General features: G+C 35.4%; 1 protein-coding gene across 1 annotated transcript in view; it reads left to right on the top strand.

The window, feature by feature from the left end:
• Nucleotides 1–18858, top strand: part of iqsec1b (IQ motif and Sec7 domain ArfGEF 1b) — a 145323-nt gene that overhangs the window by 46343 nt on the left and 80122 nt on the right. The window contains 1 exon segment of the mRNA XM_043252102.1: nucleotides 882–989. Coding sequence (XP_043108037.1) covers nucleotides 882–989 — 108 coding nt within the window.

Raw genomic sequence — 18858 nt, 5'->3', positions numbered from 1 at the left:
TTTGTGGGAGGGACAAGTTGTTCGTGGCTGTCCAATGTAGAACATAGACGGGAATTATGCAAATGTGTTCTGTGATCCAAATTACTAACAACTCATTTAGGCTGTATAGAATCGATTATTTATTTTGGGAGACGATAAGTCACAGTTTCGGATTTACAACTTTGCTGATCATTAACATTCACATACAGCTTCATTACACACTGCATGAAAGACAGTATCGGAAATGGTATAATAAGGCGCCTTTAAATCTGCTGAAATATGTTTACATGCGGAGCAATACTGGGACAATGAACATAAATATACCTAGGTGGGTCAGTGTGTGTGTGTGTGTTTGTGTGTGTGTTATTTATTTATTTACTTGGCAATCTTGTAGCAGGGCAAGAATAAAAATTGAAACTACTGGCCCATATGTATTTATTGTTCAGCCTGTTTTGTTATGGTATGACTACTAGCTGTAGTGCTATATGGAGTCTTACAGACCTATTTTTGATCATTTTATAGTTTAAACTTTTCGAAGCGTCCAATTTCCGTTCATTTTAATTGTATAAAACACAGTACAGTATGTATTTCAAAGTTTCTCCCGTTTCATTTCACGGAAGAAAGTCTAATTGTTTTGCAGTGACACAAGGGTGAGTAAATGATGACAGAGTGTTCATTTTTGGGAGAATCCCATGAACCATAATTGGTTTGATTGTGCATGTACACACAGCATTTTTTCATCATTCCGATTCAGTACATTTCATTTTTTTAGTGCATTTCAGACTGTATCACATCTTGCCTGTGATTTGTTCCTTGCTGACTGTGATCTGTTTAAAGCATGACCGAACATCAAGAACCTCTTGTAAGCTGAACATGTCTCTCTCTTTCTTTTCCTTTTGAAGACGGCACGCTTCTTTGCCCCTCGATGTCACAGATAACCCCGGCAACTTTATTGTGCCGCTGTGTCGAAGAAGTTACCCCTGTCGCAAATGGAAGTCTGCATCTCTTGGGTAAATGGAAGGGTTTAATTTTCGCTTGCTAATATCTCAGAGCTGCTGCATGGACTAACTTATTCTCCACACACATTGGTGGCCTGGTGTCAGGTTATGCAAATTTCCGTGCTCCCATCATAGCGGCGTACCGCTGATTGCTCGAAAATACACATCCGTTTTCATTTAATAGATGTGTCTGCCATGACTGGGCCAGAGCAGTGCTGTAATGCTCCTCCTTTGTGGCTTCTGTGAAAGCGGACCTCCTGTGTCTGATGGTGCACTCAGATGGAAAATGAAGAAACGCATAGATTCCTCCTGCTGTGGAGCGGTAGGATGTCATGCTGCTGTTTGTGTGACATGTTGTATGATGTAAGGTTTTACTGTGTCATGTTAGATGGACGAGCTGAAAAAAGTGAAAATTTGAATGACATCCTATTTGTTTTTTAACGACACATCGTTCAGTTTCTGCTCACTGTCCATGCTGGCTGAATAAGAGTAAATTAAATTAGCAATTACCACGTTTTCAATTTAAATAGAATTCAAAAATATTTTATATATCGGTTTTATGTTACTTTTGATAGATGCACAGACTCTGTAATTCACATGCGAGTTTTCTCTCTCTCTCTCTCTCTCTCTCTCTCTCTCTCTCTCTCTCTCTCTCTCTCTCTTTTCTATTACACACACACACACACACACTGATAACTCAGTTATTAACTGCATTAGTCTGCTATCAACAGTTAAGCCTCCGTTACTAGGTCTAAAATTACATTTCGGAATTAACAACGGAGGCATTGGCTGAGATGAGGATTAAACAGTCCTACTATTTTTTAATGTAAAAAAACTGGACAAATAATAATAATTGACTACAGGACATTGAAGTATGCTAAAAAGAATTCACACTCGAGGTGTAACGGTCACGACGCGAAGCATCTCCACCTCAAGTGCGGATTATTTTTCTAATAATTATAAAAAACTTACAATATTTCTAATAAATACAATATTTCTAATAAAACTAATGCAGTGCATATTTTCATGTCTTCTATTTATAGTAATTTTTTTCAATTCACTTGCTGTTGGCAGGTATTTCAAAATGTTAGTTTTTTATTTTGTCTACAGACACTTTTTTTTTTTTAAACCGTGTATAAATTATTACTTCACAGCTTGTCCTAGATAGACATATTGTTTCCAGCATCAAGTAATTTTCCTGTGCTGTACAAAGTGACAGTCAGGAGACATGTAGTTTAGTATTGGATCTGTAACACAGCTAGTAGCAGAGATTGTAATTTTTGATGTGTGTGTGTGTGTGTGTGTGTGTGTGTGTGTGTGTGTGTGTGTGTGTGTGTGTGTGTACTAGCACACTAGCATGGCCAATAGCACGTCCATAGAACTCTGATGATTAGAAGCCTCTGCTAGTTTGTATGAAAATTCATGCTAGCTTGTTGTCCGTGGAGGATTGTTATTCTGTGTCCTGTTAATTAGCTCTGTTGTTTAGCCTTGTTTGATGATTTTTAATTAGCTTTGGAGATGACGGGTTCTGATAAACATTAGTGATTACCGCAAGGGCTCGAGACGTCCCTGTACGTTAACTGCCGTTGACCACGGATCGAGATAACATGTCAGGCTTAGAGCGCAACTACAAATAACATCGGTCATCCCGCGGGATCTCGGGCTCAAACAGTTGGGTGGAATGTTCGGAGATCTCTCAATCCTGGTTTCATGAGATCAGCCTTTGCTTAAGCCACGCAGGGAAGGCAATGATAAAAGGATGAAATGAAAGAACCTTAAAGTGCACAAGCATGCGCTCGGGCCTGTACTGTAAATGAAAAATATGTTAAGACTTTTTCAAGCAGATATTCTCGTCTAAATGAGAATGTGGGTAGCATGTGGGAAGCAAATTGTCTATAAGGGGTTTAAAGTTTGCGGTTCTTTTTATGTGGATGAACACTAACCGTTTTAAAGATGCTTTAAAATGAGCACCACCAAAATTACCAACCCAGATTCATTGGAACAGTGTATCTGTGGAGACATATTACATTGCTTCAATCACCCTTTAAAAGATGAGTTTCTTTTTTTTTTTTTTTTCTTGAATCAAATGAATGCGAATCCAGCAATACTTTATTGTGTTGATTGTTGTACATCATTTCAGCTGTTCAGAAAGGAAAAGTGGCACTGAAAGCTTGCTCTTTTGTGTTTAAAAAATGGCGTACAACATACATTAAATCCTCTAAACCTAACCAATAGTCTTAACAAAAAAAAAACAGTTAAAATTGATACAAAAATACAGTATATAAAGCAACCGTGCCATTTCATCTCCCTTTTTTGTGACTTGCATTCGGCTGGACTCAAGCGTGGGACACACCAAGCCGACATCCACAAACTAATAGCGATGAAAGCAGACGATGGGGTCGACACTCTGCGACCAAATATCACGTCCATTCTGCGTCTGTGTAAAAAGATTTTTTGTCTCATGTACTGTTTCACCAGCTGAACAGCCAATCCGACCCTTAACACACTGAGAAAACTTACCCGGCAGCTTGGTGTGTACCGCGCTATAAGTGCAATGCTTTACCAGGTGAGCCTCCGAGCAAGCTTACATTAGAAAAGCCAAACGTGGAGCCAGTAACTTAATGTCAATATCAAATTTTACTATGGCAAAAGTTTTGAGATCATAGAAGACAAAAGAATTGTTTTTTTTTCTATGATCTGCCTCTGAAATAATGATTGTTTTGAAAAGGAATAACATTTCTTGCTGTCTATACATTTAAAAAAAAAAAAAACATATTTGTTTCAGCTTTAAATAACTTACTCGTTGTATGTTAATGTAAATGACAACTAAAATATTTTATCACACTCAACAAAAAAATTTTAGGCAATTTTTGAAACAATTACTGTGTTTTACAGTGTAGAGGTAATTTCAGATGAAATGCACTGCACTGCCATTGATTGTAAGGGTGAAAATTGAGAAAGAGAAGTATATAATCATATTAATAAAATAAATGACAGGTTTAAGCAGAAATAAAGTCAATTGCAATAGAAAATATGTTGAGGTCACTGGTTGTTCGTTATTATTTTTTAGATAGTTTTTAGGTTTTAGCTAGCCAAACATGCTTTTTAAATTAAATTTACCCGTTTACTTTATTTTCCCATACAAATTGGTAATATCAACAGATCCATATTAAGTTCGATTAACTCTTATGTATTAAATGTATTCATGACAATAGTGGTTTTGGCTAAAATGTAGGTATAGAGGCACGTTTTTCTAATGAGACTAGGTTGAAAATTGACATGGCTCCGGGAATTGATGAAGCACTAAGGAAATGGGTATTGATCAGAGACCCAAGTGCAGTTCCAGATACACGAGTTAAGACTGTCATGCTAGCCGTTTCTTATATGGTATTGCATATATAGTATTGTTTTGCTACTCTTCAATAATTCATTACCAGCTAATAAGGTAATAAACATTCTGTATCAAGAATGCAATTACATCTAAACGCCAATGTTGATTTTAGACACAATAAAAGAAGATTCTAGCCTCTGCTACATATTAGCATGTAAATTACAGCCTCTGAACTTCAACAACCGGGTTCTTAATTGCAACAGTCTCATATTAGTAATCAAGGGCTCCACTCAGAGACCGTGAGATCGATAGTGGTGGTTGCTGTCGGAAAAATGCATTCAGGTGCTTGTACACTAGGCAGACATATATCTAAATAGCAGCTGACAAGTTAGCAGTTGTGTCATTCCATTGCTTGCAGTTGCATAATATTACACTGTACATAATACGTATATGCTATCTCTGCTACCTATAACAGTATAACACTGATTCTTGAGACACGGGACAAAGCATATCCAGAAATTGTAACTGAAATTAGGTTTAAAAATGAAAATATTTTCAATTGCGAATGTTATGAGGGTTTAATAATAAAATGTGCTTACCAAAATGATCCCCTTCAATCTACCTTCAATCCCTTCAAATCAAAAATGTCAGATCTATGACTTATGAGCTTATATTTTTTTTAGTTATGAAAAATAGCTCGTTTCATCAAAAGCAACACTTAATAATAGCTCGTATCAAAGCGAGGTTGTTTTTCAAGGTCATGCGTTTCATAAGGTTTCAAAGTTGCGTCCCAAGTTTTTGTCAACACCATCAGACATTAAAATGTGAAAGAAATCAGGGTATATGAGGGACAGCTGTCACTCACAGCGACCCCCCCCTCTACACATTCCACCCCTGCAGAGGACATCAATGTCAGACAGGCTCGGCTAAGTTTTATAGTTTTCAAATTAAAATGCAATTTGTCAGATGAATATTTTGATAATACTTGGATTATGATATTTTAGATTTGTTGATGAATGGTCAATGGCCAGTGGTAACGTGTGAAATTTAATGCGTTTTGAAATGTTAAAAACATCTTGACTGCTGTTAAACATAAAGTTGAAATATACACTCCAAGGTAAAAAAAGCTAATTTTAATATAAAAAAAATAAAATAATAATAATTGGGAGGTTGAATTGAAGCATAGCTCAGTAGCTGTAAGATACTAATATGTAGTTTCATTTCTCTAGTACAAGGTTTTACTTTTCAGTATTTTAGCCCATTTTGCCCCATTTCTCAAATATCATCAATATAAATTATATCAGCTGTTTTTAACATCTCTTTCTTCTCTTTCAAATGTATACTTTGATTGAAAAATGATTGTTATTAATATTTGTTAAATTGGACTGATCGAACTGCCAAAAGACAAAATTCCATATTCAAAAAGTGACACCAGTGTAGAATACTACAGTTGAAAATGTTTACGAGTGTGCAGTAAATAATAATTTTATTTATTTTATTACATTTTAATTCATAATTACATTTAGTACTACATTCTGAAACTATGAATTGGGCCAACGAAAAAATGTAGATGTCACGAGTCACAAAACAATTGAGTTGGGGAGGTCTGAAATTTTTTACAGTAATAAGTAAATGTAAACCAAACATTTTGATCTTATCCATAATCTAGAGCCCATTTAACCTGAATACAACGTGACTCAGTGCAGTAATGCTATGACAGTTTAGCGTATTATAGAAACATTTATTATTTGAAACATTACACGTTTACATGGGGACAATAAAAAACTGATCCTTTGCTAGTATACTCGCTGTATTATGTATGTCTAGTCAATCTGCTCCACCCTCTGGTTCTCACAGGGGATGTTTGCATGTTATATTAAAGGGAGTGGTTGAGCGTGGAATTCATCAGTATGCATGCTGGGTAAAGCAGGAGGTAGCCCTTCTCCAATCCACTGGGCAGGCATTCATATCCAGGCTACTTTGATCTTAACTCCTCGGCTTACACATCCATCCCCAATATATCAGGACCGTATGTTTCTATTCACTCACCATATTTAACATTTATACTGTGCCTCGCACATTTCTGAAAGAGAGTAAATGAAGCTCTTTTAGTCTTCAGGACATATTGGATAAACAATCAGTGCAATTTCCTCTAGTATGTTAGTTTTCTTCCTCTTTGTAGTGACTGTAGTGTGCATAATAACTGTCGTCTGCTCTAAAGAGTCTTAAGAAGTGCTAAGAAGTAAAGTTTGGCAGTTGGAGTGCTGGAATATGTCTTTGCTGCTCGGCAGTGGGTCTGTTGTCAACCATGACAGTGCATATACTGGCCCAGTCTGTGTGGTTTGTCTAAATAATGTCTCAACTTGTCACCACAGGAGGAAGAATTTCGACAAGTGGACCCAGCATGCTTCACTGGAAGCTTCTAATAGACTGCAATACAGCAGAGCATGCTAACTGTTCTTCTTCCACACAACAAACCCTCTGAAAGATGAAAAAGATGCCGCTTTGATTCCTACCACACTTTGTAATGCTATCAAACCGTGTCAGTTTCTCTCAAAGTGTGGAATGAGTTTCATTTGAGACTTCACTGGTAATAATTTGTTACACGCTCCTGTCAATTTGATGCACATTTCTTTTTATTATTTTGACCAAGAACCAGCCATTCGAGGATGACCCGTAAGGGTCAGAAATAAAGTAAATTATAGGAGAAAATACATTACTGTTCATTATTGTTTTTTAGGTTTTAGCTAGTCAAGCAGGCTTTTTTAAATCTAATGTACCTATTTACTTGATTTTCCTATACAAATTAGTAACAGATCCATATTAATTTAGTATAAGTTTTTGTATTAAAGATGTCATATGATTCAGTTTCAAGTTTTCCTTTCTCTTTGGAGTAATACAAGCAGTTTTATGACTATGTTCAGGAGACGCTGTGTTTTATTGTGAAAGTGCCTCATTTGGAATGGCTTTTGTTATTTTTGTCATAGCGGGACACAGCATCACGTTATGGCAAGGGGCATAACATTTCTGTCAGACGCTTGAGATATTCGGCCAATCACAATGTAATGTATAGCAGCCAATCAGAGCACACCTCTCTTTTTTTCAATGAGCTTTGTACAAATCGGAGGAGGGCGGGATTAAGAGAAGGAAAAATAATGTACAGTGCATGGAAAATTATGTATTTTTTAAACCTTAAAATGCATTAACACGTTGCATTACACCAAATACACAAAATAATGTTCTTTTTAGCAGCTTTATATGACCGCTTTAATAAATTAACAGTGCATATGGATTACTGAGATGCTGTAGATGTAGGTTATCTAATAGGATGTCTGTATTATGCAAGTTTGCAGCAATAGCACCATAAATTCTCACCCATACCAAAAAAATTTGATAGTAAGAGTAAAAAGGTTTCAGACACAGACTGTTTATTTGGCCTTCAGGCCCTCGAAGGATTGGATGTCGGCTTAAGTGTGTTTGTGTGCGCGCGCGTGTGTGTGCGCGTGTTTAAGTGAGTCTCTACCCACACTTGACTGATTGCTGGTCAAGGGCACGGACAGTCTCCAATAGAACAATGCTTCACAAAAGGACAGGGAGGGAGTTCTATAGGTCAGGAACACTTCATATCTTATTAAACATTTTCACATAGAGCTGCTTTGTCGTCATTCATTAGATAATGGCTTGTGAAATGAGAGAAATGTCTAGTTGCAAGTGTTTCAGAGTACCACAATGGCCTTTTAAAACATTAGAACATAAATACATGACACGCTGTTGCCAGATATCACCTCCATCTTCACAGTCCAGATCTTTTGGGTTAAAGGGCTTACAAAAGGGCTTGCCTAAAAGAAAATAGAAAGAATAAATAAATTAATAATTTTCTTTTAATTCAATTTATATATATATATATATATATATATATATATATATATATATATATATATATATATATATATATATATATATATATGATTTGATAAAATAATAATCTTGAAAAAATTCCACATACATACAATACATTTTTGATGAATATAGTGGCATTTTTATTATTTTTATATATATACATACACACACACACATACATACAGTAGTATTTACTGTTAAATTTTATATATACATGCATGTATGTGCATTATATACACGTTTTTTGACTACAAAATAGATCATAGCCTCACTTGCATTTTCAGAAGATGTTGTACATAAAAAAGAAGCTCTTTTAAAGACTGCTTTTCTCTGCTGCTGTGGATGGAATGTCACGTGATGCTGTGGCTGTACAGAGCAGCGGTTTCCTGATAGCTAGCGCTGCTGCTTAGGATGGGCGAAGGACAAAACCGATGATGTGGAGGGGGATGTGGAGGTGGGCTGCAGAGCTAATTCATCACTATAAACGCCTGTGGAACAGAATGTGTCCAACTCGGTGCCTGTCAAAGGACCCCGCTGGTCCTACAGGCAGTTAATTAACTTCCCGTCCGTGCTGAGAGGAGGTATAAATGACACAGGTGCCAGCCTTCAAAAGCAACCGTGAGTGTGCTGATTGTAGATTGAGTGCTCAGATGTACTCCCATTGCTAATGCAGTTTGGAACAAAACCGGAAAACTTTCAGAGGGGAGAGGATATGTGTTCCTCATAACTTTATTTCTCAAATAGAGTTACACATTTGTAATTTTGCGGCAGCAGAGAGTTGGTATATTGCACCCTGACCTGAGAGACTACTGAGACATGAAATCCAATTTGATTTCTAAAGGAAAGTACAATTTACCCAAAACTTCCAACCAGCCGGAACAGAGACCATGTGATTCTGACACTAGCTTTGAGATGTTGGTCTCTGGAAGATAATAAAGGAAAAGTTCAACCAAAAATTACAAATTCAGTCATCATTAATAGACCCTCATGTGAAACCTATATGACTTTCCTTGCTCTTTGGAGCACCACAGGAATTATTTACGGCAGATTGTTTCTTCTGCTTAGATTCATGGACTAAACACATTATTTTTCATTATGCCTTTATGGTGTTTTGTGGTCCTGTTTTGAGCTTGAGAGCTCCTGGTCACTATTCACTTCCATTGTACAGAGAATAGAAGCTCAGATATTTTGCTAAATGTCTGAGAGAAAAACTGTAGCTTGTTCATACATTATATACAAACGTTTGGGGCCAGTACAATTATTTATTTTTTAATTCTTTACATTAAAAATAAAGAAATAAAAATCTTACTGGATAATGAAAATCATTCATTAAAATTATTAAAAGTTAATTATTAAAAGCAAATTATTTTTTTAAAATAAATGTTGTTGAACTTTCTATTCACCAAAGATTATCATTGTTTCACTAAAATATTTAGCAGCTCAGCTGTTTTGCTAATAATAAGACATTTTTGAACAGTAGTGTATGGACTTTTGCCAAGCTTTAGGCATAGAGATATTCTCAAATGTAATACGCATGAAATAAAAGCCACAAATCTTTATTTCATCGGGTCTTTAATTGGTTTTGAAATTCAGTTGGTCAAATAGATGAACCCTGAAGGTAATGAGCTTATATGAATTTACTGTAAGAAATGTGATTTGGGTTTTATTAAACTTTTATTATTAACTACTAATGACCTGTGCTAGCCAGATCTACTTATCTAACCAAAATAATTATACATTAATGGCATACACAATTATATGTAATTTCATATACACAGAACATCTACCTATTTCCCTTAAAATTATGGCTAGAGGCTAGGTGTACAATGGTGAATAAAAGTTAATGTGTGCATTGTAATATAATGTAATAAGCCATTTTGCCAATACCAACATTTTTTAATTTTTGTGAAATTGTCCTATGTGTGTGTATATATATATATATATATATATATATATATATATATATATATATATATATATATATATATATATATATATATATATATATATATATATATATGTATGTATATATGTATATATGTATGTATGTATATATATATGTATATATATATATATATATATGTATATATATATATATATATATATATGTATATATGTATATATATATATATATATATATATATGTGTATATATATATATATGTGTGTGTGTGTGTGTGTGTATATATGTATATATATGTATACATGTATATGTGTGTGTATATATATATAAAATGTATGTGTGTGTGTGTATATATATATATATATATATATATATATATATATATATATACATACAATTTTGTGAAAAAAAAAGAAAAGAAAGGATTAAAGATAACATTTCCTGCTCAAACTTTTTTTATGAATAAATTACTCTTAGAATATGTTCAAGAGTTTCTCTGAAAGAAATGGTAATCTAAACTCTTGTGGTGAACAGGAACTAGCCTCTCATCTTACAGCAATACGTGTTAATTATTTATAGTCAGGATCAATGGCTTGACTGAATATATAACTGTAAGTCATTTCCTCCTCTTATGCAGCAGTTTTTAAGCATATGACATTAGCAAACATCATTCATAGACTATCGCATCCCACATATTTCAAATGCATTAGAAAGTTTTGATGCATTCTAAGGAATTTCATAAAGTTGTTACGTATAAATTGCAATCCATTACATGTTCTCACAAATAATAATATTTAACAGTAAAATATAATACTTTAATAACTTTAATGGGGACCTTTACTGGTAAAAAAAAAATGCCTTGTATCATGTGGTTTGTATTTTTTGTATTTTTCATATTTGATTTTCATCGTACAATCTCGGAAGCCCAAGATATTGGTAATGGTTGATCCTTCACAGTGAGATAAGGGAGAATAGAGTGTGTGCCCCCCTCAGATAGAGCATATGTTCTGCCCTGAGATAGCTATCCTTTAATTGTTCCTGACATACTGTTCACTGCAGTCACAGTGTCACCAAGCATTTTATTAGGGTTTTAATGAAAAATGTATAGCTTCGGTTGTCCCTGTCCAGACTCCCTTCCCTGTGGCTCTCCCTCTCTGCGGCCAAAGATAATGTGAGGTCTCCATGCAAGTCTGCGGGAGCTTAAACGCTGCCACAGGCTTCTGGACAGGTTCAGAAGGTCCCCGCAAAATGGATCGACTCACTCTCAAAGACCTCACAGATGGAGAGGCCAGCAGAATCAGTGGTCTGTCCCACCATCTGCCATGATACTGGGAAAACTTTGGGGCTGGCATCAGTTGGAGCTTCCGACATGACCAAATGTTTATGCGCATGAAGTGGGCGAGATTTTTAATTAGTTATTTCTAAGACATTTAGCTTTTACCAAATTGCATAACATATCGATATTGATGGAACATCATTGATTAGAAGTAATATATATGCCGAAATAGATGAATACACTACTGTTCATAACTTTGAAGTCAGTAAGATCTTATTATTATTCAATTTTTTATTTTATTATTATTATTTTTTTAAGAATAATTTTGTTCGGCATTACATTTATCAAAAATTACAAAGGCATTTTTAATTTTTTTATCATTTATTAAACTTTTTATATTCATTAAAGAAAATAAAAGATACAAATATTTGTACACACTTTAAATTAATGTGTAAAATTTGGGTTTGGGAAAAATATTAGTATCTTCATTATTTTATTATTATAAAAGGTTAATAAAGAGATTAACAGATTGGAAAAAAAAAACATTCTTTTCAATTTTAAATACTTTACTGTTTTTATAATATTTGTTATCAAATGAATGCAGCCTTGAAGCACATACTGTAAGAAACTTATATCACCAAAAAAAAAAAAAGAATTCATACAGCCTCAAACTTTTGAAAGGTAGTGTATATACGTATATGTATAATGTATTATGGAGAGATGGTATTCTCACACTGGACTGTATTTCTCGCCGCTTGCGCAGATCGGAAAGACCAGCAGACTGACGTTTGTTGAAGTTAGTTTTATATGATGTAAAAATCTGTTATCGGGGTTAGAATCAAGGCTTATCAGCACCGAGAAAATTGGAAATTTGTACCATTCATAAGTGTTTGCCCTTCCCTCAAAATTCAAGTCGTCACGCTAATATTACCTGCAGCTAAGGTGTACTCAACAACCTCTCCACCTGCAAAGATAAACTCACAGTTCTCCTGTCCATGTTCAGTGAATCAATATGATATACAGTAATAATTTAGTGTGGAGTTCTAGAAATGTTATTTATTTAACAAGCTCTATTCACACAACAGAACAGCACCTGTAAGTTATTAAAGTTATTAAATATTATATTAAATATTAAGTAAAATAATTGTGTGTTTATCTTTTCCCACAAAGGCCAGCCAATAATGAAGTAATTATTCCGTCACGGAGACGTCAGATGGCTGGTGTACAGAGGGTCGCTCCAGCCAGGTGGTAGCTGTAAGAGAGATGTTCATTAGCAAGTTTAGAAAAGTATGCTGATACTAATGGTGCTGTTCTCGCAACCCATGCCGGGGCGCTTGGGGATGAGGGCAGACCCAGCCACCTGTTACACAAACAGGCGATATGGAGACTCTTGCAGACATCTGGACCTTTCTCAGAATTCTAGAATGTTCTCACAATTTTCTGGTGTATTGGTCCACCAAGTGGAGTTTTCAACATTTACTTCTGATATTTATACAATTGTATGAATGTGCAGTAAATGGCGTGTACACACAAAGTACTGATTAAAAGTTTTGGGTCAGTAAGATTTTTTTTATTTTACTCCTGTACTAATCAATCCTGCAGTTATTTGATCGAAAATACATTGAAAACAGTCATTTTGTAAAAATGTATTTCTATTTTAATATATTTGTGTCATTTATTCCATTGAAGGACAAGCTGAATTTTCATGTGATCACACAATCCTTTAGAAATAATTATTGATCTTAATATTTTTGAGAATTTTTATACCATTATTATTATTATACCTTTTAGAATTATTATACTATACCTTTTTTTTGGTCAAGATCTTTTTAATAGAAAGACAAAATGAACAGTACTCAGAAACCCATAAGACCTGCATATATCTTAAAAATAAATTAAGTAAATTAAATAATTAAATAATATTTATTTAATCTGAGAGCTCTCTGACCCTCTACAGACAGCAAGGATATTATCACGATCAGCGCACAAAAACATAGAACATAGTAAAATAAAATAGTCCATGTGACATCAGGGGTTCAAACATAATTTTATGACGCTGCAATAGAAATCAATATTAACATAACTTATTCCAATTTTTTTGCATACTCCATTATATAATCAACGTAATCAGCATTGTTTACGTTCAGGGTCAGAGAGCTCTCGGGTACCATTAAAAAATATCTTAATTTGTGTTCCGAAAAAATGCAAATAAATTTGATAATGAGCCAAGCAGGCACAATATATCAAATGCCAATTGTTGGATGATTAATTGGCCTGGTTGATAAATCGGTCTGCCAGTGTTTCACTTATCCACAGCTTTGTTTGTTGGTTTGGGCGGTGAGTAGTCACGTGCACGAAAATCCATGCACCCAATCTCCATCTGTGCCTTTTCATCCAGTGGGTGAGGAAAGCTCCAATTTACCCCGTCTCCACCTCTGTCCATTTTGCAGATGGAATCTGAATTAACCTCAGAATTGAGACAAAATATCTTGTAATGAGGCTCTTGGCTTTGTTGTCTTAATTGATGCGATGTGACTAATATAATTGCAGTGGCACATCTTTCAAGGCTGCAGAAGGCAAATTACGCGTTGTTACACTGAAAGCAACGCTGCGACTTGAACCCCCACATCCCACCCCCTGCTTCAAGACAGTGGTTCTGCGTGAGCCCTTCTTAATGACAAGGGTGTGTGTTATTGTGTGAAAGGCCTGTTATTTTCTGACACCGGTGCAATTTAACACATCACAGCTCATGGTGGATTAAAGCAAAACAGGTCTTTGTGAGCAAATAAAGCCCACCCTTACACCAGCTGTGTACTTAATGACCTCCTCCTTCTGAAGACTAGCCCTCTTTATGCGTCGAGGGAGTTTTGTTTGCACACACTATTCTTGGAATGACTCCTCTGGTGTGGTAGTTTAGAAAATGGTCGCCTTAATGCATTGGAGTGCAAGAGATCTTTTTCTTGTACTCCAATGCATTATTCCTCTTTTTCATATCATTTCTTTCTTTAGTCCAGAGGTTTTCAAACTTTGATACCCCTCCCATCCCAAAACTGTCAGAAGCAAAATTCCTTTCCTCACGAGTGTCAGATCAAGTACAGTGAAGAGAATAGCCTGCAAGACTTGTGTCTGGGTAGAGAACAGTCCGGGTCTCTGATGAAATCTGTGGCAACCAACCCAACAGTATTATTGTTACAGGAGATGTGGACATTAAGAGTATTAAAATAATTTTGAAAACATTACTTTTTTTATTATTTTTTTTTTAATTCCTAGCACACTATGGTGTGTAACATAGATAGATAGATAGATAGATAGAATCAACAGTTTTCCCATTTGAGAACCTCTGCTAGTCCTTTCTCACTCATTCTTTCTTAGGGTGCATTCACAAATGTCTTGTTTGGTTCGACTGAATCAAACTCAGGTTTGCTGCCCCCTTTGGAGCGGATCTTTTGGGCAGGTGTGTGTCCTCTGGTGCAGACCAAACAACTGTACCGAAACCCAGCTGAAGAGGTGGTCTCGGCCCGCTTCAAAAACAAACTCTGGTCCAGTTGAATGGACGAACCAATGAATGGATGACCTCAAGCACATGTGGTGTTTTGTTTTTACAGTTTCTGGTTCACTCGCAAAGAGGGCAAAGTGAACGAGAACCACACCAAACAAACAAACAAACAAAAAAATCAACATTATATTTGGTCTGGACCAGAGTAAGTGAGCTAGCAGACTTTCCTGGTGTGAATATACACCCTTACATTCTCTCTTCCTCTCTTTCTACCTCTGTGTGTCTCTCTCTCTTTCTCTCAATTCAGTTAAATTTAAATGAGCTGGCGATTGTTACCATGTATTGCCAAAGGATAACGTTTGAATCTAGAACAGATAAGTATAAAAAAAAAAACATGAATATATAATTAAACTAAATAGAACAAATACATTTTAGAATTCTATGAACATTGTGATGTGTGTTGGTTTTTTGTGGTTTATGGGGACACAAATTTGTTTAACGGGTATGACAGAGGTATTAGAATTTAAAGGTGGTTTATGAGGACACTGTCAATGTCCCTGTAATTCAGAAGGCTTACAAATATACTAAAAGCTGTTTAATTTTTACATTTTGTTTTTTTCGGAAAGTTTCCTGTAAGGGGTAGGGTTAGGTGTAGGGTTGGTGTAGGGTTGGTGTAGGGCAATAGCACATACAGTTTGTACAGTATAAAAACCATTACGCCTATAGAGAGTCGTAAACCACAAATATACGTGTGTGTGTTTGTGGGCGCATCATTGATTTGATGGCTTCTCTCTCTCTCTCTCTCTCTCTCTCTCTCTCTCTCTCTCTGTGTGCTTCTTGTCAGATCACACTACTCTTCCTAATGTGGCAGTTCCCATAAAGACAAGTATAAAGGCAGCTTATTTGGCAGCTGAAGCTTGTGCAGTAATTACGCAGTGTACCTTTATGATGCTCCTGTTCGCCAGCTGACCCCTCGTGAGCCCGCAGAAGAATTAATTTTCATGCCAGTGGAACCCTGGTCACTGTTACCTCATTAAAATCCATCCTAATATGGTACGCATGGATTTACTACAGCATTGTGCAATAGCTGCTCTCTTATATAACAAGCCAAGCCTTTTTCTCACCGCTCACTTTACTGATTTCTTTCTTTATTTATTTTTCCTTTCTTTCTCTCCTCCTTGCACCGCGTGTCACAATGTGCCTCTGGCTCACTCTCTGCTTGATTCATTGTGATTTGCGGTTTGTGAAGACCTCATATAAGAGGGCTGCCCCTGGTTTGCGTTGTGGTACGCCGTTTCTCTGACAGATGTGATGTTGACAGAGCAGGATCAGACAGCTTCCGTAAAACAGTAACACGTCAGTCTTCCCATGCCCTCGCTGAACACGTGCGGTGGCGTAAGCCTCTGTATGTGACCCCAGGCTGTGAGCTGGTATGTTGATATGGTGGGCCGCACGGCGCAGCTCATGTGCCCGCTGTGGTGAGCCATCACAAACCATCCTGTCAGTCTCTCTCTCCATAGGCCACCACTTGTAGCACAGCGCCCCCAGCCTGTGGCTTCTCTACCACTTTACTCCGCTATAGTTGTTTGTTCTGGGCGTAGCTAACGTGATTACACAGTAATTAGTGCTTTAATTGCACACCATTCAATGGAAATTGGGGGGGCTGAAGATTCTGTTTAAAGAAACAGTCAGGTTTTCGCATGGTGGATATACAGTAAACTTTAGCCATGTTTGATTTGATGTGAATGAAAACAAGAATGTTAGGGATGCAAGATAGAAAATTTAATATTTGATGTGTGTGTGTGTATATATATATATATATATATATATATATATATATATATATATATATATATATATATATATATATATATATATACATGTTTTAATTAATTTATCATTTTAATTTAAAATTAATATAATTAAAATAAAGTAATAGGCATGGCCAGCTTAAAAGCTTTTAAAGCTGCATGTTAAATTGTAACAGCAACAACAACAATAATAATAATAATAATTATTATTATTATTATTGTTATTGTTTTAATTTATTTTTTATATTACATTTTTCAAAATTACTTTTCACGAATGCTGTCAATATATGTGTGGAACAAGAATAATTCTTTATATATGCCGGTGACCGAAATTAAGGTCAATGTTTTGTGTGTAGAGTTGTTTTTTGTCCCTGCAGGCTAGTTGTGGATTTGTGGGTATTTTGGGCTGTGGACGTGATTAACCCCCATCTACTCGCTGAAGAATCCTTAAGGCAGATGCTGTGGGAATCTCTCTATGGTCATTCTGCTCATGTTGGATGCTTGTTAACTCTGTATGCGTATTAATCACAGCGATTGTGTTTTGCTGTGATGTGTGGCATGAGGGAACATAATGGACAGCTTAATATTTCTTTCTTCTATTGTTTAGCCATGCAGCCTCCCCACTCACACACATGGACTCTTTCTTTGCTTTCAGGTGTTGATTAAAATGGTTCCAGCTCCCACCCCTCTTCGGCTCAACACAATCATGTGCATCTGTTCTAAGAGCTCCAAGGCTTCACGCAAAACTAATTCTTGGAAACCAGCAGCCGAAATCCAAAATTAATACTACATAAGTGCCAGATGCAAGAAAAAAATAAACTTTGGCAAATTAAATTCACTCACAAGTTGCCAGAAACTTTGAGGAATCCCAATGTAATACATATTTTAAATCTAAATGTGCAAATGATATAGTTATGTGAGTTTTCAAAGTTGTAAATAAAGGAGTGCATTTTACAAGAAAATAGGGGTGTGACGACATCGTGTGGCACGAAACCTTGCAAGATGCGTTATTTATTGATTCATAAGAAGTTTAATTTCAAAATGGACCTACATTTTTTAATGGTTTTGTTAAATGAAATACTGTTTTTCCCTTTATATGTCATCACTGAGGATTTATTTTAAAAAGTCTAAAAAACCTTGTCTCGTTCCCATCAACCCAGTGTCTCATCTCGTCTCGTGGGATAAGTGTCTCATCACACCCCTACAAGAAAATACTTTTCAAAGTTTTCATACGTCAGAATATGACATTTAATTAAATTCCTAATTCATTAGGATTTTGATTCTTCTCGATCTAAGCTCCACATTTGACACTGTTTGCCATGAAATACTCATCAAAACTCTTTCAATTATTGGTATCACTGGCTCAGCTATTTCCTTGCTCATTTCCTATATTAACAATAGAAAATACTTTGTCACCACACATGGATACCAGTCTGCCACTGCTTCAGTTTCACTGGGTGTTCCTCAAGGTTCAGTTCTTGGTCCACTCCTGTTTATTATCTATCTATCTATCTATCTATCTATCTATCTATCTATCTATCTATCTATCTATATATATATATATATATATATATATATATATATATATATATATATATATATATATATATATATATATATATCTGGCAAACGTCAATTACAAGCATGGGCTATAATTCCATTGCTATCCTGATGATATTCAAATTTAACTAACCACCAATGCAGATCAGTCAACAATCCCTTACTCGCTGACTGCATGCATTTGTGACAATATTTACTCAAATTGCATGCATTTGTCACTAAATTTACTCAAATGAAATAATGAAAAAACTAAAATATTGTTAATTGGTTCTGATAAATCGTGCATCGCAATCTACTTCGTTTCTTCTTTTTTCTATGCATTACCGATTATTTGTAATTATTTATTAAATTTACTTGCAGTTTTTAAGTGCAAATAGTTTCTAGTAATTTTTTTGCAGTGTGTAAGTGACACCAGAAGACACATGAACCGCCTGCTAAAAATATCTCAAATATCTTTAGATTGTTCCCTTTTCATTTCAATATGCAGCTTGTGTAAGTAAAAAAAATGTGGGGGGAAAAATACAGAGATTTCAATTAAAGGCAGAATCTGGGATTTATGGGTTGTGACAGTTGTGATTTTTACATGAGCATATTATGTAACATTA

Source organism: Puntigrus tetrazona, chromosome 11 (assembly GCF_018831695.1).
Source record: "Puntigrus tetrazona isolate hp1 chromosome 11, ASM1883169v1, whole genome shotgun sequence".
In the NCBI taxonomy this organism is placed as follows: Eukaryota; Metazoa; Chordata; class Actinopteri; order Cypriniformes; family Cyprinidae; genus Puntigrus; species Puntigrus tetrazona.
This window is presented reverse-complemented; position numbering and strand designations above follow the sequence as displayed.